This window comes from Dermochelys coriacea, chromosome 8, assembly GCF_009764565.3.
Source record: "Dermochelys coriacea isolate rDerCor1 chromosome 8, rDerCor1.pri.v4, whole genome shotgun sequence".
Taxonomy (NCBI): domain Eukaryota; kingdom Metazoa; phylum Chordata; order Testudines; family Dermochelyidae; genus Dermochelys; species Dermochelys coriacea.
In genome coordinates, this window is record NC_050075.1 from 100,559,032 (window position 1) to 100,585,152 (window position 26,121).

Genomic DNA, 26,121 nt, shown 5'->3' on the forward strand with positions numbered 1-26,121 from the left:
ACAATTCTGATCTGATGGAGAAATTGAGCATAGAAAAAATTAGGTGACTTGCCCAAGGCTATACAAATCAGTGGCAGAGCTGGGACTAGGACTAAGGAATCCCTGCCTCTCTGCCTAATCTAGTAAATTACTCTGCCTCTGGGCATGACTGTAGTACAAATGGTAATTAATAATACATGTTGGAGAAGTGACCCGTAGAACATATTTATAATGTATATAAACAGAATTATGTTAAGAGAACACTTCTGATTAATTTTTCAAGAGACATCAGCGAATCTTTAAGGACTTGCCTGGGTGTGAGCACTTTTAATGCAAATAAGTATAGTGAATGTTAATGCTCATTAGTAACACATTTAAACCATTTCTTATCTGACATATGGGCAGGAGTTCAAGACAGAGCAACAAAAAATCAGGGGTGGGGACAGATTGGCCTCCAATGAAAGATTAAAAAAATCTACATATTTATAGACTGGCCGAGAGATGACTGGAGATTGGGGATGCATATTAATAGTTGTGCACTTTTGAAGGATGTAAATGCCAATGAGAGGGAGAGGGAAGGCCAATTTAGCTAAAAACTAACTGCATTTTGAGTGGTACACAGGGCTAGAATTAGGAGTAATGAGCTGAATGAAAAGTAGGGGGAAATGTTAATTGAACACCAGGAAAATCTTCCTGACAGTGAGATGTATTAAGCTGTGGAATCATAGAATCATAGACTTTAAGGTCAGAAGGGATCATTATGATCGTCTAGTCTGACCTCTTGCACAACGCAGTCACAAAATCTCACCCACCCACTCCTGTTACAAACCCCCAACCTATGTCTGAGCTACTGAAGTCCTCAAATCATGGTTTAAAGACTTCAAGATGCAGAGAATCCTCCCACAAGTGACCCGTGCCCCACACTGCAGAGGAAGACGAAAAACCCCCAGGGCCTCTGCCGATCTGCCCTGGAGGAAAATTCCTTCCTGACCCCAAATATCATGATCAGCTAAACCCTGAGCATGTGAGCAAGACTCACCAACCAGACACCCAGGAAAGAACTCTCTGTAGTAACTCAGATCCCACCCCATCTAACATATCATCACAGGCTATTGGGCATATTTACTGCTAATACTCAAAGATCAATTAATTGCCAAAATTAGGTTATCCCATCATACCATCCCCTCCATAAACTTATCAAGCTTAGTCTGGAAGCCAGATATGTCTTTTGCCCCCACTGCTCCCCTTGGAAGGCTGTTCCAGAACTTCACTCCTCTGATGGTTAGAAACCTTCATCTAATTTCAAGTCTAAACTTCCTGATGGCCAGTTTATATCCATTTATTCTTGTGTCCATATTGGTACTGATCTTAAATAATTCCTCTCCCTTCATGGTATTTATCCCTCTGATATATTTATAGAGAGCAATCATATCTCCCCTCAGCCTTCTTTTGGTTAGGCTAAACAAGCCAAGCTCTTTGAGTCTCCTTTCATAAGACAGGTTTTCCATTCCTCGGATCATCCTAGTAGCCCTTCTCTTTACCTGTTCCAGTTTGAACATGGGAGACCAGAACTGCACACAGTATTCCAGATGAGGTCTCACCAGTGCCTTGTATAATGGTACTAACACTTCCTTATCTCTACTAGAAATACCTCGCCTGATGCATCCCAAGACCACATTAGCTTTTTTCACGGCCATATCACATTGACGGCTCATAGTCATCCTGTGATCAATCAATACTCTGAGGTCCTTCTCCTCCTCTGTTACTTCCAAGTGATGCGTCCTCAGCTTATAACAAAAATTCTTGTTATTAATCCCTAAATGCATGATCTTGCACTTTTCACTATTAAATTTCATCCTATTACTATTACTCTAGTTTACAAGGTCATCCAGATCTTCCTGTATGATATCCCGGTCCTTCTCTGTATTGGCAATAACTCTCAGCTTTGTGTCATCCACAAACTTTATTAGCACATTCCCACTTTTTGTGCCGTGGTCTGTAATAAAAAGATTAAATAAGATTGGTCCCAAAACCAATCCCTAAGGAACTCCACTAGTAACCTCCTTCTGGCCTGACAGTTCACCTTTCAGTATGACCCATTGTAGACTCCCCTTTAACCAGTTCCTTGTCCACCTTTCAATTTTCATACTGATCCCCATCTTTTCCAATTTAACTAATAATTCCCCATGTGAAACCATATCAAATACCTTACTGAAATTGAGGTAAATTAGATCCACTGCATTTCCTTTGTCTAAAAAATCTGTTACCTTCTCAAAGAAGGAGATCAGGTTGGTTTGGCACAATATACCTTTTGTAAAATCATGTTGTATTTTGTCCCAATCACCATTGACCTCAATGTCCTTAACTACTTTCTCCTTCAAAATTTTTTCCAAGACCTTGCATACTGCACATGTCAAACTAACAGGCCTGTAGTTACCCGGATCACATTTTTTTCCTTTCTTAAAATTAGGAACTATGTTAGCAATTCTCCAGTCATACGGTACAACCCCTGAGCTTACAGATTCATTAAAAATTCTTGCTAATGGGCTTGCAATTTCATGTGCCAGTTCCTTTAATATTCTTGGATGAAGATTATCTGGGCCCCCCAATTTAGTCCCATTAAGCTGTTTGAGTTTGACTTCTACCTCGGATGTGGTAATATGTACCTCCATATCCTCATTCCCATTTGTCATCCTACCATTATCCCTAAGCTCCTCATTAGCTTCATTAAAGACTGAGGCAAAGTATTTGTTTAGATATTGGGCCATGCCTATATTATCCTTGATCTCCACTCCATCCTCAGTGTTTAGTGATCCCACTTCTTCTTTCTTTGTTTTCTTCTTATTTATATGGCTATAGAACCTTTTACTATTGGTTTTAATTCCCTTTGCAAGGTCCAACTCTAATGGCTTTTGGCCTTTCTCACTTTAATCCTACAAGTTCTGACCTCAATAAGGTAGCTTTCCTTGCTGATCCCTCCCATCTTCCACTCCCTGTATGCTTTCTGCTTTTTCTTCATCACCGTTCTGAGATGCTTGATCTCTTAGGGGGAGTTTTAGAAGCCCCGTCACTTGAGATATTTAAAATGACACTGGACATAACACTAGAAAATGCACTGTAAGGAACACTCCTACATTGGCAGGAGATAGGCTGGATGATACGACATATGGAACATTTTCTCTTGCTAACTTCTATGAGTATAAACCTCTCAAAGGGGCTGCTGTAGCTCCCATTACAGTGAATGGAAAGTCTCTTTCCTTCAATGGCAATTGGATCAGGTCCCAGTTCCCTTTGTATTTTTTCTCTGCACTCGCTCGTGCGCTTTCCATTGTTGGTGTACTCTGTGAAGTTGATTAATATGCCATTTAGTCCCTTAGTACTACAAGCCGTGCTCCTGTATCTGATCAGGATGTATATGGATGGTCTGCCATGGCTCTGCTTGGCACAGCACCCAGCCTGCATGTTGTAAGGTGCAGGACCATAGGCACAGATATTGAGAACTTGTTCACATTTCTTTGCCTGCTGTAGGGTTCTCTCTTGTGCTTAGAGAGATCTGTATTATAACTTGTTTTAATTGCTAGTATGTCAATGAAAACTCAGATGCCCCATGTTATTGAGAGTGCTCTGTCTATATATATGTAAATAGTTAATAGAAAAGGTGCTGGGAGATGGCACTTGAGAACATGTAGCCTGGTTCTTAAGTTTTGTAGGACCAATAAAGCTTCTTGTGTGCACTGCAAATGGCTTCCTTTGTGCAGCTCTTTAAATCAGCTTTCAACACACCAGTCATGGCAGAAAGCTGTGCATTAGCACAGATCTTGTAGAGGGGCCTTAATAACAATGTTGGCAGCACACCACAATTTTGCTTTTCTCATCTGCATTTATTATTAGTCCCTTTAGGACCCCAGATATGGCTAAATGCCATAGAGATGTCTGCAGAAACCGTAGAGGCTCTTTCCATTTATCTTCAGTTTGCAATAAAATTTCCATTCTTTTTTAATAGATTTGGAACATGGCAGGATCCCTGTAAATATATAGATGCCTAATTCCTGTGTTCTTGAGGCAAATACTTTCCAGGAAAAAATTGTTCTAGTCAATTGTTTGGCAAAGGTTCTAGAAAATAAAAAAAGTGAATCTAACACCAACACTTTAGTGAAAAAAAATACTCAGGTGCCAGATATTAAATTGAAATGGAAAGATTACTAAAGTAGTTTAATGGCTCAGTATTGTCTTTTATCATTTGGGCTTGGTTTTGATTCTAAACCAGATTGAATTACCAAGTATTGCAAAGATCAAATATCTACAGAAGTCACTGTAAAAATGGTTTCAGATGCTCATTATAGCTCTTAATATGAGTGATAACATATCCAAACCACTTTATAAATGTTCTCACACACCTATATTATCAATAATTGATTCCAGGTAGTAGGCTACAGCAGATGCAATTTACCAAGATCCCAGCCAAGTGTCAACAAGATGACTGGTTCATTTTATCATGATACAATGAAATATTAGCAGCTAATAATAGAGGAAGCAGAAAGTGTGAGCTCTTACTTCATTGTATGAACAAAAGCCTGTGATTTTGGAATGGAAAGAAAAGATCATTGCTTGGCATCATAACGTGATTTAAAAAAACCCTAAAATGGTCAGTTTATCCAGTTTAAAAGGATTTGAATTAGTACACTTTTTGATCACTCTTTAAGTCCAAATTCTGCACTTTGAAGAGAAGGAATATACAAGCAAGAAGACCTCACGTGTGAAACTGGACAGAACTTTATTGCAATAAGATGGAAATAGTCAGTGTAATGTTTTTTCTTGGTAGTCTTCATCTTTGGGCATGGCTCTCCTTTATTTAAGAGCTCTTCAAAACATTGATGTTCCCTGAACCCTCTTTCAACTGGACTGTCCAACAGCATTTGCAAGTTACCCTACAAGTTCCTAGCAGTTCTTATAGGTAAACCTCATAACTAGAGCTGAGTGGCATATTTTTGAATAAAAGTATTTTTAATAAAAAATTGCCTTTAAAATTATTTTTTAACAATTTGTTTCATTTCTTTTTTAATATTTAAATTTAAAACATTATCAAAATATTATAAAAGTGGTTATAAGTTTGTTGTTGTGGTTCACAGAAAACAGATCTCTGGTAAACAAGAAAATGTCAATAACAATTTCAATACACATTTTGATGAAAACAAGTTCACTAAAAAATCTAAAAATCCTCCAAGTGGGTCCACTTCGCACCATGTGAAATGGAAACAACTTAAAAATGTCATGTTCCACTGTTGTTTGGCTTTTGTGGAAGGAGTGTTTGGGGTTTTTTTGTTTTCATTTTCTGACCAGTTGTATTTATGACATTTCTACCCTCTTAGTACAGTGCTGGATTCTATGTTTGGCGGCATTGATATACAAACACTGCTACCTCAACTCTTCTTCTAGTTGACTGTGTACGATTTGGTATCCCTGTTTCTGGGGGAACAAAAGTAGCTCAGGAGAAGGCTCCATGACCATCGATATTGGTCTTCCTTCAGTGTCATATCAATTAAAAATATAACATTCCTAATATCTTTATCTTTCCACCTTCTCGGTACATGTTACAGTTTTGTAGCATCTAAAAGTTGGCTTTACAAAGTACGGTATACAAATGTAACAGAGATGCTGCTCCGAGACTTGTATTAAATATAACTCAGTCTGTCCATTCTGTTCTTTGTAGGTTCTTATACCACCCTTATCACCATAATAGCTGAGTGCCCTGCGTTTAGCGACACGATTATCATTTGCCATGTGTGTTTTGCTCGCTCTTGCTTATCCTCTCCCCTGTGTAAGAATTAAGTGTGTAGTGGAGTGTTTTAGTTATGTAGGGTTTTGTTTTATGTGTAGATGTTAGAGAAGGCAGGTTGAAGAAGTGCACCTTGCACATGGAGCAGAAGATGATGAGGTTTGTGATGGTCCCTATGAGTATCTTGTGTGCCATCTGAACAGTACCTCTTGTTCTGCTTGGACTGTCTGGGTTTTATGTCCTGAATTTGATCTTTTTGACTGGTTAAAACTTTTGGCTTTATGATATAATACCCTGCAACAATTTACAAACACACTAACTTGGCCATTCATTAGATTAAGAAAAGAATATTGAAATTTTAGGCCCCAATCCTGCAAACAGGATACTAAACTGGGAGGAGTGGTAGATACGCTGGAGGGGAGGGATAGGATACAGAAGGACCTAGACAAATTGGAGGATTGGGCCAAAAGAAATCTAATGAGGTTCAATAAGGATAAGTGCAGGGTCCTGCACTTAGGATGGAAGAATCCAATGCACCGCTACAGACTAGGGACCGAATGGCTCGGCAGCAGTTCTGCGGAAAAGGACCTAGGGGTGACAGTGGACGAGAAGCTGGATATGAGTCGGCAGTGTGCCCTTGTTGCCGGGAGGGCCAATGGCATTTTGGGGTGTGTGGGTGGGGGCATGGCGAGCGGATCGAGGGACGTGGTCGTTCCCCTCTGTTCGACACTGGTGGGGCCTCGTCTGGAGTGCTGTGTCCAGTTTTGGGCCCCGCACTGCAGGAGGGATGTGGATGGATTGGAGGGAGTGCGGCGAAGGGCGGCGAGGGTGATTGGGGGTCTGGAGCGCATGACTTGTGGGGAGGGGCTGGGGGAGCTGGGATTGTTTGGTCTGCGGGGGAGAGGAGTGGGGGGGGATTTGATGGCTGCTTTCGGCTGCCTGAAGGGGGGTTTCGGGGGGGATGGCTCTGGACTGTTCTCGGTGGTAGCAGATGACAGAACGAGGAGTAATGGTCTCAAGTTGCAATGGGGGAGGTTTAGATTGGATATTAGGAAAAACTTTTTCACTAAGAGGGTGGTGAAACACTGGAATGCGTTACCTAGGGAGGTGGTAGAATCTCGTTCCTTAGAGGTTTTTAAGGTCAGGCTTGACAAAGCCCTGGCTGGGATGATTTAACTGGGACTTGGTCCTGCTTTGAGGAGGGGGTTGGACTAGATGACCTTCTGGGGTCCCTTCCAACCCTGATATTCTATGATATTCTATGAAACACTTAAGCACTGCTCAACTTCATGCCGGTGAAGAGACATGCTGGCAGTTTAAATGGGACGATTCACATGTGCCAAGTTGAGCATGCACTCTATTGGTCAAATCAGGCCCTTTCTTTGCAAAAAGTTCAAGGATGGTACAAAAATAGCAGCATGGTTCTGCAAAGCCTCTGAAATTATGAAAAAATGCACTTGATTTCAGTTTGCACTTTCTCAAATGTATAATAAATTGAAGATAATCAAGAGAGACTCCTGTTCAGGTCAACTAAAAATCAGATGGAAGAGGTCAGTAGGAGAGCCTGAGCGAGGTGAAATATAGTTAGGTAGATGAAACTCCCTAAATTGTTGCTTTGAGAGCCAGTGGAGTATGGGGATGGGAGCTAGTGGTTGTAGTGCCTGACCCTTGTTGGAGGGAGGCATTATGTCTGCAGAATGCTCAGGCAGGCAATAGTGGTCATTAGGGAAATCAAACTCAGCAGTGCCACCTACTGTACTGTTTTTAAAGCTTGTGCTGTCCTTAGCCCCAGACTCTGAGCATTAGATGGCAATCAGAGGAGTGGGTTCATTCTAGACCCCTGCTCCACCCAGAGATGTCTCCTGAAGGCCAGTAAGCATCACAAACAGCTGGAAAGCTAGGGAATCTCAGATGGTGCAGAGCTCATGTATTTGCCTCTATGTCACCAGCATCTCCTGCTTAGTGGTCACGTTGGATGGTAGGGACAGGAAGATGTTGTTCCTGGGGAAGGGGGAAGAGTCATGCGGCCTTTTGGCTCATGGCTGGCCCAGGATGGCAGGAGTGAAAAGGTGGCTTTGAATTACCTTTCTCCTTCACTCTCTTCAGCTGTGCTAAGTGTAAGCTTGGCGCCACTAAAGTTCTGGCCAATGAAATCTAGATCCATTTGGAATTGGGTACAATTAGGTTCATTTCTATATATAAAGAAAATTCTCAATTGCTAAAAAAGCAATACAGTTTGTCTCATGGGACATCTTTGCATCTGGCTTCTTTTTTCTAATCTGAAGATAAGAGAGTCAAAGCTTGCACAGTGCATTTCACATGTGTATAGGAGGTTGGACAATTTGCAAACAACTTGCAGGTAATCTGAATTTAAAGTAATTTGTGAATTTACACAAAAATTATTTCTTTGAAATTTCCCAATTTAATTGGAGTGCAAATTAAATGAAACTACAAACATGTAAAAGGGCATCAGTGTGAAGGAAGAAAAGAAATTTCTCAGAAAGTGAGCTACTAGAAGAAATGTTAGGAAACAGCCTGGTGGAAGATATAGACTCTACATTACCAAGAAGTGTAATGGTCTTCTAAACTTAGTAATGGTCTTCCAAGTTTAGTAACGGAAGCTGTATAGCTGGATATATCCAAATGGCTAGAAATAGTCATAAATGTCTCTGAAGCAGAGACTGTTCTGTACTTTTCAAGGGATTAGACTGATTCACAAACCAGGTCTTTTCAACTCATTCTCTGAAGCAGAATTTATTCTTGATGCCTCATAGATTAACGTTCGTTAAATGAATTAATGCTTAATTTATTAACGATTTCCTTCCATGTGTTTAAATATGATGTATTACTCTTTATCAATGTTTATTGCATTTATTAATGATTTATGTTAATGTTATGCAAGTTAATGTGATTAATTGATAGAAATCAGGGCCAGATGCACTGCAGGGTCTGTGCCTCTGAACAGCACCAAAGGTAGAAAAATCCACAATATGGGAAGCTGCTGTGGTTCAAATTGGCCACAATTTCCCCTTTGCCCTGGGGCCTGTGGGGAACCAGCATGGTCAAAATAGCGGTTTGTGTTCTTTCAGGATGGGCAAGATTAGAGCAGTAAAGGATGTGCTGACTCAATACAATCTCTGAAGGGCTCTTATCAGGCTGATAAAGAATCTAACAGATGCCCTCCCTGAGCGGAACTACTGGCAGCAGGGGTGTGGGGAAGGGAATTCCTCCAGTACCTGGGCCCTGGGTGGTGCATTTGCACATCCCAGTGCTAGAGGGTAGTGAGTCTGGCCCCACAGCTGTGATGATTCTGAAGTGATTATTGAATTACTGTTCGAGAAATTTGGAAAATCCCTTGTTAATTCAGTTGCTTTTAGAATTACTTATAAATTAAATAATTAATTTAAAATATTTAACATTAAAAATATTAACTTTTTCTTTTGGGTTACTAATTTGATAACATCAAGCTGGACCACGGGAGGGTGGAGTGGCAGAGGGCCTGGTCTCTGAAATCTGAAATGCAGCAAATGTTTGGGGCCACGCTTGCATCTTCAGGGGATGATTTTCTGTTTGTTCTACAAGCACAGTTTAGGAACACATTTTGTCTCCTTTCATTGGGTGTGTGTGTGTGTGTGTGTGTGTGTGTATATATATATGTATATGAAGACTAGATATGTATGAAAACTTACACTTTAGAGCAAATTCTGGCTATCCCAGCTAGGGGCCCTGAGAGGAGAGGGCAGAGGGAGTCCCTATACCAGCACAGGCAACCTGGTGTAGTGCTGCTGCATGTAGTCCTTAGCCAAGAGCCTGGCTGCTGAATCTCAAATCTTTTGGAGCAGTTAGTTGCTAGAAGTGAAATATCAGTGCATTATCCCACTGGTTCACTGGAAGTCAATGGGATTACTCATGCTTAAAAGTAAGCACATGCAGAAATGTTTGCAAGATCAGGGCTTAATTCTGTTTCATTCTGGACCAGTCCTCAGCCAGTGTTCAGATGGAGGATAACAAATTTCATAAACTGAGGATCTGCCTGTGATTAGTTTCCACTTTATCAAACCTACCTCATAAGATACTTTTTTTTTCCACCAAATGCATCCGATGAAGTGAGCTGTAGCTCACGAAAGCTTATGCTCTAATAAATTTGTTATTCTCTAAGGTGCCACAAGTACTCCTTTTCTTTTTGCTCATAAGATACTGTTTTCTTGCAATAACAAATTGTTATTCTTTTGTGTATTTTATTATTTGCCTATGTTGCCAAGGGGCTCAAATAAGAAGCAAGGCCCAAATTGTACTAGATGCTATACAAACACTTATGTGCTCTGCAGTTTGCCTTCATTGTACTTTGTATAACCTGACCTTCTTCTATTGCCAACTTTTTTCCAATATGGCTGTTTTTACAGATGGTCATAGAATCATAGAACTGGAAGGGACCTTGAGAGTCCAGTCCCCTGCACTCGTGGCAGGACTAATTATCTAGACCATTCCTGAGAGGTGTTTGTCCAACCTGCTCTTAAAAATCTCCAATGATGAAGATTCCACAACCTCCCTAGGCAATTTATTCCACTGCTTAAACATCCTGATATTTAGAAAGTTTTTCCTTGCTGCAATTTAAGCCCATTGCTTCTTGTCCTATCCTCAGAGGTTAAGAAAAACAATTTTTCTTCCTCCTCCTTGTAACAACCTTTTACATACTTGAAAACTTTTATCATGTCCCCACTCAGTCTTCTCTTTCCAGACTAAACAAACCCAATTTTTTCATTCTTTCCTCATAGGTCATGTTTTCTACACCTTTAATCATTTTTGTTGCTCTTCTCTGGACTCTCTCCAATTTGTCTACATCCTTCCTGAAATGTGGCACCCAGAACTGGACACAATACTCCAGTTGAGGCCTAATCAGAGCCGAGTAGAGCGGAAGAATTACTTCTTGTGTCTTGCTTACAACACTCCTGCTAATACATCCCAGAATGATGTTCGCTTTTTTTGCAATAGTGTTACACTGTTGACTCATGTTTAACTTGTGGTCCACTATGACCCCCAGATCCCTTTCCATAGTACTCCTTCCTAGGCAATCATTTCCCATTTTAGAGACTAATAAATTTATTTGAGCATAAGCTTTCGTGAGCTACAGCTCACTTCATTGGATTTGGTGGAAAATACAGTGGGGAGATTTATATACACACACAGAGAACATGAAACAATGGGTTTTATCATATTGTAAGGAGAGTGATCACTTAAGATGAGCCATCACCAGCAGCAGCGGGGGGAAAGGAGGAAAACCTTTCATGGTGACAAGCAAGGTAGGCCATTTCCAGCAGTTAACAAGAACATCTGAGGAACAGTGGGTGGTGGGGTGGGGGGGAGAAATAACATGGGGAAATAGTTTTACTTTGTGTAATGACTCATCCATTCCCAGTCTCTATTCAAGCCTAAGTTAATTGTATCCAGTTTGCAAATTAATTCCAATTCAACAGTCTCTCACTGGAGTCTGTTTCTGAAGTTTTTTTATTGAAGGATAGCCACCCTCAGGTCTGTAATTGAGTGACCGGAAAGATTGAAGTGTTCTTCCACACAAACTTCCTCGTGGTTGGACTTTACAAAAACTAGACAAGCCATTTACAACACACACTTTGCTTCTCTACAAAAGAAAAAGGACACTAAACTATCTAAACTACTACATGCCACAAGGGGCCACAACAGTGGTTCCCGTAACCCACCCAGCAATATTGTTAATCTATCCAACTATACTCTTAACCCAGCAGAAGAATCTGTCCTATCTCGGGGCCTCTCCTTTTGCCCCTCCACCCCCATGAACATGATACAGTTCTGTGGTGACCTAGAATCCTATTTTCGACGTCTCCGACTCAAGGAATATTTCCAACACACCTCTGAACAACATACTAACCCACAGAGACTTTCCTACCAACACTGCAAAAAGAAGGATTCTGGGTGAACTCCTCCTGAAGGTCGAAACAGCAGCCTGGATTTCTACATAGAGTGCTTCCGCCGACGTGCACGGGCTGAAATTGTGGAAAAGCAGCATCACTTGCCCCATAACCTCAGCCGTGCAGAACACAGTGCCATCCACAGCCTCAGAAACAACTCTGACATCATAATCAAAAAGGCTGACAAAGGAAGTGCTGTCGTCATCATGAATAGGTCGGAATATGAACAAGAGGCTACTAGGCAGCTCTCCAACACCACTTTCTACAAGCCATTACCCTCTGATCCCACTGAGAGTTACCAAAAGAAACTACAGCATTTGCTCAAGAAACTCCCTGAAAAAGCACAAGAACAAATCCGCACAGACACACTCCTAGAACCTTGACCTAGGGTATTCTATCTGCTACCCAAGATCCATAAACCTGGAAATCCTGGACGCCTCATCATCTCAGGCATTGGCACCCTGACAGCAGGATTGTCTGGCTATATAGACTCCCTCCTCAGGCCCTACGTTACCAGCACTTCCAGCAATCTTCGAGACACCACTGACTTCCTGAGGAAACTACAATCCATTGGTGATCTTCCTAAAAACACCATCCTGGCCACTATGGATGTAGAAGCCTCTACACCAACATTCCACACAAAGATGGACTACATGCCATCAGGAACACTATCCCCGATAATGTCACGGCTAACCTGGTGGCTGAGCTTTGTGACTTTGTCCTCACCCATAACTATTTCACATTTGGGGACAATGTATACCTTCAAATCAGCGGCACTGCGATGTGTACTCGCATGGCCCCACAGTATGCCAACATTTTTATGGCTGACTTAGAACAACGCTTCCTCAGCTCTCGTCCCCTAATGCCCCTACTCTACTTGCGCTACATTGATGACATCTTCATCATCTGGACCCATGGAAAAGAAGCCCTTGCGGATTTCCACCATGATTTCAACAATTTCCATCCCACCATCAACCTCAGCCTGGACCAGTCCACACAAGAGATCCACTTCCTGGACACTACGGTGCTAATAAGCGATGGTCACATAAACACCACCCTATATCGGAAACCTAATGACCGCTATTCCTACCTACATGCCTCTAGCTTTCATCCAGATCATACCACATGATCCATTGTCTACAGCCAAGCGCTACGATATAACCGCATTTACTCGAACCCCTCAGACAGAGACAAACACCTACAAGATCTCTATCATGCATTCCTACAACTACAATACCCACCTGCTGAAGTGAAGAAACAGATTGACAGAGCCAGAAGAGTACCCAGAAATCACCTACTACAGGACAGGCCCAACAAAGAAAATAACAGAACGCCACTAGCCATCACCTTCAGCCCCCAACTAAAACCTCTCCAACGCATCATCAAGGATCTACAACCTATCCTGAAGGACGACCCATCACTCTCACAGATCTTGGGAGACAGGCCAGTCCTTGCTTACAGACAGCCCCCCAGTCTGAAGCAAATACTCCCCAGCAACCACACACCACACAACACAACCACTAACCCAGGAACCTATCTTTGCAACAAAGCCCGTTGCCAACTCTGTCCACATATCTATTCAGGGGACACCATCATAGGGCCTAATCACATCAGCCACACTATCAGAGGCTCGTTCACCTGCGCATCTACCAATGTGATATATGCCATCATGTGCCAGCAATGCCCCTCTGCCATATACATTGGTCAAACTGGACAGTCTCTACGTAAAAGAATAAATGGACACAAGTCAGATGTCAAGAATTATAACATTCAAAAACCAGTTGGAGAACACTTCAATCTCTCCGGTCACTCGATTACAGATCTGAGGGTGGCTAACCTTCAACAAAAAAGCTTCAAAAACAGACTCCAACGAGAGACTGCTGAATTGGAATTAATTTGCAAACTGGATACAATTAACTTAGGCTTGAATAGAGACTGGGAATGGATGAGTCATTACACAAAGTAAAACTATTTCCCCATGTTATTTCTTCCCCCCATCCCACCCCCCACTGTTTCTCAGATGTTCTTGTTAACTGCTGGAAATGGCCTACCTTGCTTGTCACCATGAAAGGTTTTCCTCCTTCCCCCCCACCCCCCGCTGCTGGTGATGGCTCATCTTAAGTGATCACTCTCCTTAATGTATGTACGATAAAACCCATTGTTTCATGTTCTCTGTGTGTGTATATAAATCTCCCCACTGTATTTTCCATCAAATGCATCCGATGAAGTGAGCTGTAGCTCACAAAAGCTTATGCTCAAATAAATTTGTTAGTCTCTAAGGTGCCACAAGTACTCCTTTTCTTTTTGCGAATACAGACTAACATGGCTGCTACTCTGAAACATTTCCCATTTTGTATGTGTGCAACTGATTGTTCCTTCGTAAGTGGAGTACTTTCCATTTGTCCTTATCGAATTTCATCCTATTTACTTCAGATCATTTCTCCAGTTTGTCCAGATCATTTTGAATATTAATCCTCTCCTCCAGAGCACGTGCAACCCCTCCCAGCTTGGTATCGTCCACAAAACTTTATAAGTGTACTCTCTATGCCATTATCTAAATCATTGATGAAGATATTGAACAGAACCGGACCCAGAACTGATCCCTGTGGGACTCCACTTGTTATGCCCTTCCAGCATGACAGTTATCCTACTGATAACTACTCTCTGGGAATGATTTTCCAACCAGTTTTGCACCCATCTTGTTGTAGCTCCATCTAGGTTGCATTTCCCTAGTTTATTTATGAGAAGGTCATGCAGGACAGTATCAAAAGCTTTACAAAAATCAAGATATACCACATCTACCCCTCCCCCCATCCACAAGGCTTGTTACCCTGTCAAAAAGAAAAGGAGTACTTGTGGCACCTTAGAGTACTCCTTTTCTTATTGCGAATACAGACTAACACAGCTGCTACTCTGAAACCTGTACCCTGTCAAAGAAAGCTATCAGGATAGTTTGACACGATTTGTTTTTGACAAATCCATGTTGACTGTTACTTATCACCTTATTATCTTCTAGATGTTTGCAAATTGATTGCTTAATTATTTGTTCCATTATCTTTCCAGGTACAGAAGTTAAGCTGACTGGTCTTTAATTCCCTTGGTTGTCCTTATTTCTCTTTTTATAGATGGGCACTGCATTTGCCCTTTTCCAGTCATTTTTGTATATGGCTGACCATTCCTTTTAGAACTTGGCTATTTATTATACATTTTGAGTTCAAATTACATTAAACAAGAATAAACTATGCTGTTGGCCATGTGGCTGCTAAAACAATTTGCTATTGGCAAATCGTAGCTTCATAGAAATACAGCTTTAGGCCCAAAATGTATATCTAATATAACGCACAATTAGAATACTTTCTTCATATACACTTAGGAACCGAGTGTGCCGTTTAGACACAGCCTTCCATGGGAGGAGTGAACCCATTGCTACACACCTTCAGATATAGTAGCTTTACTATGATGCTTCCTTTATGCCCACAAAAGATATGGGGAATGCAGACACTGTAGTCCCTGGAGAGCAGTGTACAACTGTGCCTAGGACTTAGGGAGGTCCCATAAGTCAGGGAAAGGTTCCTACCATTATCCTGGCACATCAGTTTAAGGACGGGGCACAGTCTGGTCCTTGGAGTTTATAATAAAGTGACCAAGATAAGTCATACTCCTTGTGCCATACATGGGAATGTATATTCAGAGTTGTCAGTACTAGGAATACAAGTGAAACTGTACCCATCAAAAGCTTTTACCCTATACAAAAGAGTTAAAACACTTAAGTAGGCCATAAACACACAACATAAAGAGAATGCTCCAGAAGATTACAGCTCTGATGCTACTTCCTGACACCCATGCCACCTGTGGACTCGATCCCAGAGTCTTGTGCAGACAAAGCATCCAATGCACCCAGTTGTCCACTGGTATAAATGGGCATACGACTCAAGGAAGTTCAGTAAAGTTGCACAGGCAAACAGCAGCGATGAATTGTGCCCATTGACTTCAGTCAGTAGTGTTTTGCCTGCATAGAGACTGCAATTTTGGGCAATCTGAAGGGGAAGGTCTTTAATCAGTAAGACTTTCTAGAGAAGAATATCCACTGTAGGGATCACTGACACATAGTTTCCTCCTCAAGGACTTTCAGCTGTCACCAGAAGAATAGAGAGAGTGTAATGATGTGAATTAGATTAGAAAAGGATCAATAGGCCTGACAATAAATGAAAGTAACACAGACATTATTGAGCAGATTAGGAGAGGGAAATTAAACTGGACAGTATATACTGTGATGCCAGCTAGACACACAAATGTTGGCCATAGAGAGTTTTAGAGGAATGACAACTGTTAGAAAGTGCAAGGAAAAATTAGACAATAATAAAATCCACTTGTGAAAATGAAAGTGTAAACTTGCCTAGCCACCGTGGAGGTAGAAAACGTGATGCAGTAGAAATTTAGGCTGTGCAGAAGCTGAAAAGGATAATATCATAGGAATATAGGAATTTCCATAATGTATCACAATGGTGGTCTATCCAGGGTAGTATCCTGTCACTGCTGCTACCACCTGTTTCAGAGGCAGGCAGAGAAACTGCGCCATAAGCAGTGATGGGATAATCTGCCTCCAGGGATAGATTCTTCCTAAACCTCACTAGTTAGAGGCTGGCTTATGCCTAAATCATAAGAGTTTATATCTCTTCAAAAACCCTTGTTTCTTTTTCTAATATTTACTGTTAACTCAGGGTAGTCTTGTTATCCATATAAATGTCTAATCTCATTTTGAATACTACTAAGCTTTTGGACTCAGTGAAATACTGAGGCAATGAATTCCACAGGCTAATAGTACATTATGTGAAAAAGTATTTCCTTTCATCAATTGCTAGTTTATTATAGTACTAACAATATTATTTTACACTTTCATTTCACCGTTCATCTAAGGCTCCCAGAGCAGTGTTCAAACCATTAAAGCTCTATCATGGCCACTTTACAAATATAGAAACTGAGACTCAAATATTCAAAGCCAGATAAGGTGATGTGAGTGCTGAAATCCAATTAAAATGAATGTGAATTGGTCATTCATATCTCTTTAGGTGTCTTTGAAAAATCTCCTCCCAGGGGAATATAACTATTTGTTTAACCGAGTCCAAACTGTGAGGCAGTGACTTAGTCAAGAAGAGAATCGTAGAGTAGCACATCTTGGTGTCTTGCTCCTTCTCTGTAAAGTCAACGATCCCTTAGATTTGAAGCAGCTAGTTAAAAGTATGCATGGACACACACATTTGCACTTTTATCCAAAAACCCAATTCAGAAATGTAAATAACACCCCCCCGAAGGGACTGACTAGATTTCTTTCCTTAGTCGGAAGGTACATATGGCTCCCATCCAAAATAGTTGCTCTGAGCCGTGTAACTTGTAATTTATTCCAGTGTAAACGTCAGAACACTTTCTTTGCATGTCTAAGATGACCCACTGAAATTACTCCCCCTTTAACAATTCCTTTTCTAATTTGCTTTGCAGCAACAACGGCAACTTGACCTGCTGACTATAACCAACCCTGGTGAGTAAGCTTACAAGGCTTGGCTTTTATCTTTTCTTAAAGAGACAGTTGTCTAAATGTATTTTTCCCCCTGTCTCTGGCATGCAAAATGAAAAACACTGTTCCCCAGAAAATCTTTAACATAATAACAAGTGACAGCTATATTGTGCTTGGCAAAGCCCCAGGTAGTTATCCATTCACAGAGCTGCCTCTTCAGACCTTTACTCTATGAATTTGAGTGCTGATATTTCTTTAAGCCTCCTGGGGTTACAGTTAGTGGTATGTCTGCAGGGTAGATGCCCTAGAATTCACAATGGATGTTCAAGTATCACAGAAATCTAAGTTTTACTCTTTTAAGTGCTAAATACATTTACAGGTGTAAAGAGTCAGTGGCTTTCAGCATGCACTGTTGGTGGGAGAATATACAGGTTAATTCTGAAGAACCTTAAAGTAAATGAGTTTGGAAATATCTAGGTAAAAATAAAACACTTTTGAAACAGTCTTCTCAATAATGACTTTTGTTTTTTTGTCTGCAAAGGAGAATCCCCCAAATGTGTTATAGGTTGAATTTCTTGTCACTAGTCATGAAAGTGTTTTCATATCTTTGGCATAGTATTTTTGCTATTGGAATTGAAATGCAGGCCAGATGAATGAGATTTCTCTTTGATCTAAGCTCTTGTTTAGTTTCTTCAGTAAGACTGGCTCAATTTATTTTCATTAGCTCTCCTAGAGGTCTACTGTCCACCAGCAACAGAGAAGCACCACACAGAGTTGGTACTAGCTTTGGTAACCAGTTTTTTTCTGTCCCTCAGCTCTAAATGCATCTTTATCTTTTTGTCTGGCTTTAACTGGGAATATGTTAACAAAGTAAGCAGGTGTTATGGGAGAGTGGGCAGAATGCGACACATTTTGCTTGGATAACCATTTTGCATCAATAATTGTTCCAACATTGTAAATGGAGATATCTGTGACATGACTTCTCCTTCACTAACCTTGTTCAAATAGTAATCATTAAAAAAAAGGAGAAGAAGAAACACTTTGTTGGGACAGATGTTTGCAGCTACTGGCAATAGCGTCACATTTTTGCATGTTCATTTTTCATACAGTTTGCAATTATGTTAATATATGCTTAGGGCACTTGCTGATAAAAGCAACAATACAGTGAGAAAGAGCAATTGTCACCACTCTGACTACAAATTCAAGGGCAAATATGACACATTTTTTCATATTTTGTATCTTCAATGTCCCCTGTTTCTAAAGAAAAAAAGAAAAGAAAAAAAAATCCCTGAAGGTCATAATCAGAATAAACACTCAGATCGTGGATAAAGTAACTAAAGTCCGCAGCTTTTTTTATAGGAGAAAAGGGGGGGGGGGATCACTTAAATGTGAGACATTTGTTTAAATTGTATTTATGATACCTTCTTTACTGTGATGACTGATGTAATGTTCACTGGAGCAATAAAAGAGTTGATTAAGTTGAGTTTGTACATAGTTGTGATTACAATAAGTGTCTAGCACTTCTGATCTTTCAGTTTTGCACAGCAACGTAGCAATTAGTTAGCAGGATCAGCATAGGCACATACTAAGACAGTTTCCACTGATTATGTAGGTAGACATGCTGTGTTCCAAAAAAAAGACTTCCTTGCCAGACATTTTTCAAGATGTGCATTTTTTGTGTTTTTGTGTGTTGATAGCCAGAAATCATAATCATTGATTTTATAAAGTATTAAAAAAAATTGGGCCAAGATTCATGTAGCCTAGAGTTTGGCTGCTAGATAAGTTTGGCCTCATTTTCAAAATGGCTGAGCATCCTCAGGCCAAACTTATTTTGGAGCCTAAAATTTGGATTTTCTAAAGAGTTTAAGGGAGTTAGGCATTCAGCACTTTTTAAGGTCCTTTGAAAAATCCCAACCTAAATATGGATTTAGGAGTCTATCTTCGGGTCACACAGATTTCAAAATCTTAGCCTTGGAAATTATTTATCTTTAGATATTGTTACTTTTTTATATTTTCATTTTGGAGGACTGTCTTTATGATTTGTTAGCAATGGACTCTTTTTACAGAGACATGCTACAGCTTATGATTGAGTACTTTGGATGCTCTGAATTAGGGGGCCGAACCGTTTGTTTTCAACTGCCATTTCTCTGGAAATTCTTTAAGTTTTCCATCCTGTGTAAAGGCAGGCAGCCTCCTGTACAGTGGATGTCACTCAGCTAGTCTTGTCTACAATAGGAAAATCCCCTATAGCTGGACAATGGCTGGCAGCAATGAGTCTGGCATGGTCTAACTGCAAGTATAAATCAGGACAAAGTGAATTCAGTACCATTTGAGAAACCGTGGTGGCCTTTGTAAACGGCACACCTGTCATGAGATAACATTAGAGAGACACAGTAGGTGAGGTAATATCTTTTACTGGACCAATTTCTGTTGGTGAGAGAGAAGCTTTTGAGGTACAGAGAGCTGTTCATCAAGTCTGGGAAATATACTCAGAATGTCGTAGCTAAATACAAGGTGGAACAGATTGTTTAGCATCAGTAGTTAACACATATTTCAAGTTTCAGAGTAGCAGCCGTGTTAGTCTGTATTTGCAAAAAGAAAAGGAGTACTTGTGGCACCTTAGAGACTAACAAATTTATTAGAGCATAAGCTTTCGTGAGCTACAGCTCACTTCATCGGATGCCCACGAAAGCTTATGCTCAAATAAATTTGTTAGTCTCTAAGGTGTCACAAGTACTCCTTTTCTTTTTGCGAATACAGACTAACACGGCTGTTACTCATTCAAGATAAAGTAGCCCATTAACACCTCTCCAGCCATAGAGGGGAAAGGGAGAGAAAAAGCTGGGGGGGGGGGAACTTAATTGGGTTATAGATTGTTGTAATAAGCCATAAATCCAGTATCTGTATTCAGTCATGATTTTTAGTATCTAGCAAAATTATGAATTATGACTTGTCTTTTAGAAGTGTTGTGCAGGTTTCCTTTGAGGATGAGGTCTGAGGTCAGATATAGAGTGATAGCTTTTTAATCTGTTCCACCTTGTATTTAGCTGTAACATCCTGAGTACATTTCTCAGATCTGAAGACGAGTTCTCTGGAAAGTTTGTGTCTCTCACCAACAAAAATTGGTCCAGTAAAAGATATTACCTAATCTGACGTATCCTTCTAATATCCTGGGACCGACATTGTTACAACAACACTGCATACAACATGAGGTAACGTTCTCTCTCTCTCTCATACATACACACACACACACATACACCTGTTATCTGGGTTTTTAGTCACTGAGGTGTTGAAGAACCGTGCAGGCTGTAACTGTATTTTTTCTTCAAGACCCGCCGTGCATTCCCACTTGGGGAATGGTACCTCCTGGCAGTGAGCATATTTTGAAATGATACTGAACCCTTTCATTCTGGTCTGCACTTCCAATCAAACCATATTCAGAGTTGGATCAACTGCACCCACTGGTGGCAATAAATGTCAACAACGGACAGTTTTCCTAGAGTAGAGAAGGCTTTTAATGGGCATGGTTGCAAGATAACATCATGTCATGAATACTCACCTATCAGTATTTAAGTATTTAAGCTGCACTTCCTTCATGTTGGGTAACTAGAAGAAAGAGAAAGTTAAATTAGTAAATGTTGTTACTACACTCCTTTCTTCTGCCTCTTGGCATGTGAGTTACAAATGGGTTCTCAAGTCCTCAGTGACTAAAAATTCAGATAATAATTCAAGAGCTATCACAGGAACCTTAATGCTATGTCATGACAGATTTGCCATTCAAAAAGGCCACTGTTGTAAAATGATTCAACAGAGCTTAAGTGTTGTCTTAAATGTTGCCCATCTTTTATTGTTTAGTATCACCTCAATCTGCTGTTATTTTGAACCCACATTGTGGTGCTGCCCAGCCATTGTCTGTCTTGCACTCACATTGCTCCAGATGGCCTCCACACAATAAGCAAAGTGTATAGTGCTGCTGTATACTAGGACGAGCAGGTGTGATGAAACAATATAGCTGAGCCCTTGACAGACCAACCATCTCCTGTGACTTTCCTGGCTATGACAGAGAAACTGTTCTGCAGACTGACCAAGTGTTTTTTTCAGGCTCTAGTAGCGATGAAACCCTTAGTTTTGACTTAAAAGTAGCTTTGTAAGTCAGAACGAATACTTATTTATCCCTGACATGGATTGAGTGTATTCTGGAAAAGTAGTGATGGAGGAAATGTTGGGATTTAAAAATTGGTACTGTACATGTACAGAAATTAAATATTGTACGAGACATGTATGTATATGACTGCGGATCCCATTTCAAAGTCCAGACGGAAATGGCTCAGGAAATGTTCCACAGGATGTTGAAAAGCAGAAGCTGTTTTACAAGTGGTGTAGGCTTCATTGGGTGCTGGATCTCCTTGATGTGACTGAAACTCACTTATCAGTATTTAAGGGAATTTAAGTTGCACTTCCTTATATGTTGAGTAGCTAGAAGAAAGAGTAAGTTGAATTAGTAAATGTTGTTGCTACCCTCCCTTCTACCGCCCCGTGGCATGTGAGTTACACCATCTTAGACTCTGTAAAACTCCATGTGATTCAGTGAGTCAAATTCAGACAGGATGTGTAAAGTGGGAAGGGGAAAGAAGTTAAGCATTCATAAATTGGTGTGTGTCTAGAGCGAGTCCAAGTTGAAGTAACATAAACTTTGATGAGAGGAAGAGCTTAAGGAGGTGAAGTTTCACTAACGTATATTTATTTCCTTTACATTTACTTAGCTTTACCTCTGAGTTTCATTTGAAGCACTCCCTGAGCAGCAATTTTTAGTAGGCTCAAACTTTAGGGCCAGTGCTTCCTCTGGCGTAAATTGACTTAGCTTCACAATGAAGATAAGCTGGTTTATACCAGCTGAGGATCTGCCCTTCATTTCTAGCTGGCTGTTTGTGTTTTTGTAAATACTCACTATGTTACAGTATCATTCAGGAAGGTGAGTTCAACTCCCACTGCATTTTTTTTTAAATTATTGACAGTGTAAACGGATGAGTGATTGAACCTACTGGCTTTAAAATTGGCTAAGATGTTAGATTGTCCAAGAACCTCCATCACAAATACTCCTTTGAAATTCTCTTTGATTCAGCCTTTTTCAGGGCTTGATCCTTTCCTACCACTGTCTCTATTGCAAATTTAAAATAAACTTTTCTTGAAATCAGTGCATTGTCAGGAGATATTTGTCAGCACTGGAGGTGTATGTTTCCCAGATGTGTATAAAACTCATTCCATTTGGCAGCAGTAAATTGAATACATTTAGAAAACATGGGGTAATTGAATGTCCCATAGTGCCCAGCTTGTCTGCAATATAGAATATAGAATGTTTTAAGTCTCTTTCATTTCCATTTTAAGAGAAAAATAAAATAAGAGCTAAATCCTTAGTTCATTAGCCATGATTTACTTAGATTTTTCTCAGAGCACTTTAGGAGTTTGCACCCTATGCTAGAGTAAAAAAAAGTATAAATTCTAAGTTAAGGGCTACAGGATTTGATCCTAAAACTGTAGAGATTTCTGAGAATGTCCTTACTAATAAAGTATAGCACTTGTATGAAAGAAAGAAGCCTTGATTTTAAAAAAATATTTATCAGACTGAACTTTATGGAGCTAAACCCTATCATTTAAAATATTCTTTCCCCTATAATATCTCCTGGGCTGTGCTTTAAAAATGTCTCAATTTCATTAATTTGTGATACGCTGAATTCTTGTAAGATGGCTCTGGTTTCTTTCATACATATTTTACTACTTTAAATCATAGATATAGGACTGTTGCCTAATCAATTTCCTCTGGTGAGAAAAATATATTTCTACTTTCCTTCCATGAACAAAGTGATATGTGGGATTTACTGTACTTTTTAGCTGATTAAGTGTTGCATTTCCACACACCATTGCTTATGAGACTCCCTAGTAAAATTAGGTGAAGAGAAGAAAAGCTTTAAAATATGATTTTGAAAGTTACTTAAGAATAAGCTCAACTACTGAATGCCCCCCTGCAAGACATTTCCATTACCTTCCTGAATATTCTGACAATCAACTTCTTACTAATTGAAGCATGAAAATAATAAGGAACTTGAAGTCATGAAGCTATAATACACCTATTAGTAAAAATGATACAGGGTAATAAAATGTGACAGAATGTTGTTCACTGTTAAAACTCATGCACTAACTATTCTTGATAGTCCATGCTAATTAATCCTACATTGATTTTGATCAAAGTACATGTCAAGGGATATTGGCTGAATTTTCAAACAGCCTAATGTAATTACAGTTCGTTTGTGTTGGTGAAAGCTTCATATGCTGTTTTGTTTTAGGGGGGAAAAATCCCTTTCAGTCTTTCTAATAATAACTGATTAATCTAAAAGGAACAGTCAGTGAGGTCTGGGAGCTAAGCTATTTCTCAAGTTACATGACTAAGATGTTGTGGGTTTAATCACCTTTGTGCTCACAAAGGTTTAAAATGGATCCTGAAAATGTTAAGGGCAAAAGTCCCACCACGCACACAGGAGAACAGACTCCAAAGGTTTGGTTTGATATTACTCTAAATAAATTGATATCTCTTACACATCAAATAAAAAAACTGGAGCCTCAGCCAGCAGCCAGTTACAAAATTATCAATTGCATCTGAGCGTTAAAGAATTAGAAAGGAGTTTGTTCTAATCTTGATGGAGTTTTAGAGACATTATGTGGTAGCAAAAAGTGATAAGAAAACATTGTCTTTCTCCCTGCCCCTTTCCAGCAGCAGGGTTCCGGCTCTCCAAGAGCCAATCAGGCAACATGGCCTTTTATACAATGAGGATTAAGGATGAAATATATGTTCAAAAATAAGAATTTCTCATTTACAAATAACAAAGGTATAGCAAAGAAGAGTGGTATTGCTGCATACCCACATTCTAGCCCTACATACTTATGAGGCTCAAAAAGAAAAGGAGTACTTGTGGCACCTTAGAGACTAACAAATTTATTTGAGCATAAGCTTTCGTGAGCCACAGCTCACTTCATCGAATGCATCCGATGAAGTGAGCTCTAGCTCACGAAAGCTTATGCTCAAATAAATTTGTTAGTCTCTAAGGTGCCACAAGTCCTCCTTTTCTTTTTCGAATACAGACTAACATGGCTGCTACTCTGAAACCTGTCATTATGAGGCTCAGTGGCTTCATAACCCTAACCTTCACCCAACCCATATCCAGACCTACATGCTGGCTTGGTGGCTGCAGAAGTGTCACATTCTGCCCACTTTCCATCATCTCTGTCCCACACCCAACAGCCCACTCACTTTGGCCTTATTCTGAGAGAGGTGAATTTACCCTTATAATCACTTTCCTGTGTATCTATTGATGTACATATATATCTATATAAACCCCAAATTACCAACATGTAAAATCCTGTTTCCAATTGAAATGAAGGATAATTTTAGATTAAATAACAAAATGAGATTTTTTAATGTGATGTTTGCTAAATATTTAGCTTTGGTAAGTCTGTTTTTGTTGTTGGTTTTATTTCTTGCATAAGAAACCTGATTCTTTTGTATATCTACAGGATAAGTGGTGTTTCATCAAGATTAAATAAGACCAGATAGAGGGCATTTTGAAGGCTAACTCCATTATTTTTGAAGAAAAACATCAAGCTTTTTCACAATGCCTTATTATTATTCTGGGTCACCGTGATGTTTCCATGCACCTTGGCATGTCCCTTTAATTGGATCCTTGTGTACGAAGGTCCAGTACAGTTGCATTGAAAGTTGACATTTCTAACTAACTGACCTTTTCAGGCCCAGTGATACTCCTATAATGATTATCCTCTAGCATTGTTTGGACACAATACCACATACTTCACAGCACATAAAGTATATGGTCTCTGAAAACTATTCAAAATTCCCAATCTCAAGTTAGCAAAATAAGAAAATTGGGTGCAAACATTCATCAGATTGTTATTGTGCAGGTATCGATTTGAATGCCCTTTCATTTCTCTGGGAAAAAGTGTTGTATTATGGAGCTCTAAATTAACTTTTGTTCTGTTATTTTTTTCCAGTAACTATAAAAAGGTCAAATTCATTCATAAGGCTGAATAGATTTGCTGGAGATAAGCAATAAGATAGCAATCAACCTTCAAATAACCTTTAAAGAGACAGTATTTTCTTTTCTGAACAATAATTGATCTGTTCATTAAGGTGCTGCAAACTCTTTCGGGCTCATGTAAGCAAAATGTATAGGACCCGTGGCCAAAGGATGTAATCTAGAACAATAAGGAAATTAATTCTGATGTTAGAAATATATAAAAGTAGCATATTTCAGAGACAAACAGGTGATAAAAGGAACAATATTGTAGTATGTGGTGCTTGATTTGATTGTCCCCCAAAAATGTGAACAAAGACAGAGAGAAGATCTGTAAGTTTGATACTTGATTTGTTTTTCTTTCACCTATGCCAGAAATCTGAATCTCGCACTTCTCTCCTGAATTTGATGACTAGTGTATAATGATCTTCAGAATTTGTTTTCTCGGTACATACAAGGGAACCTCAAATGGAACAATTTGGGTTAAACATCAGCTCTGCATGGAGAATGTGTAAACTTAGGGTGCCTCTTTTAGTCTCTTCTTTAAGACAAGTCAGATTTGTAGGTTATGAGGGGTTTGTGTGTGTGTCTGTGTGTGTGTGTAGTGTGTGTGCAGTGAACTTGTGGAAAATGTTTTTATTTAGTTAGTTCGTTGATAAATACTCCCCAGTGGTTTCTGCACGTGAAAAAATGAAACCTTGGTCAGTTCATTAACTGTAGTCAAGGAGTCCATAGCACAGCTGTAAGCATGCCATGATCCTTGGCCAGTTGTGTGCCAGGTTACTTCCCAGGCAAAAGTTAGAATAGACTGAGGGGTGCTGTAATTGT

General features: G+C 39.8%; 1 protein-coding gene across 2 annotated transcripts in view; it reads left to right on the top strand.

The window, feature by feature from the left end:
* The window catches only part of LOC119859961 (AGBL carboxypeptidase 4), a 1,439,111-nt gene that overhangs the window by 793,584 nt on the left and 619,406 nt on the right, over positions 1–26,121 (top strand). For both annotated transcript variants that reach the window (XM_038412901.2, XM_043520131.1), the window contains exon 6: positions 17,197–17,236. In XM_038412901.2, coding sequence (XP_038268829.1) covers positions 17,197–17,236 — 40 coding nt within the window. The remainder of the gene's footprint in view (positions 1–17,196; positions 17,237–26,121) is intronic.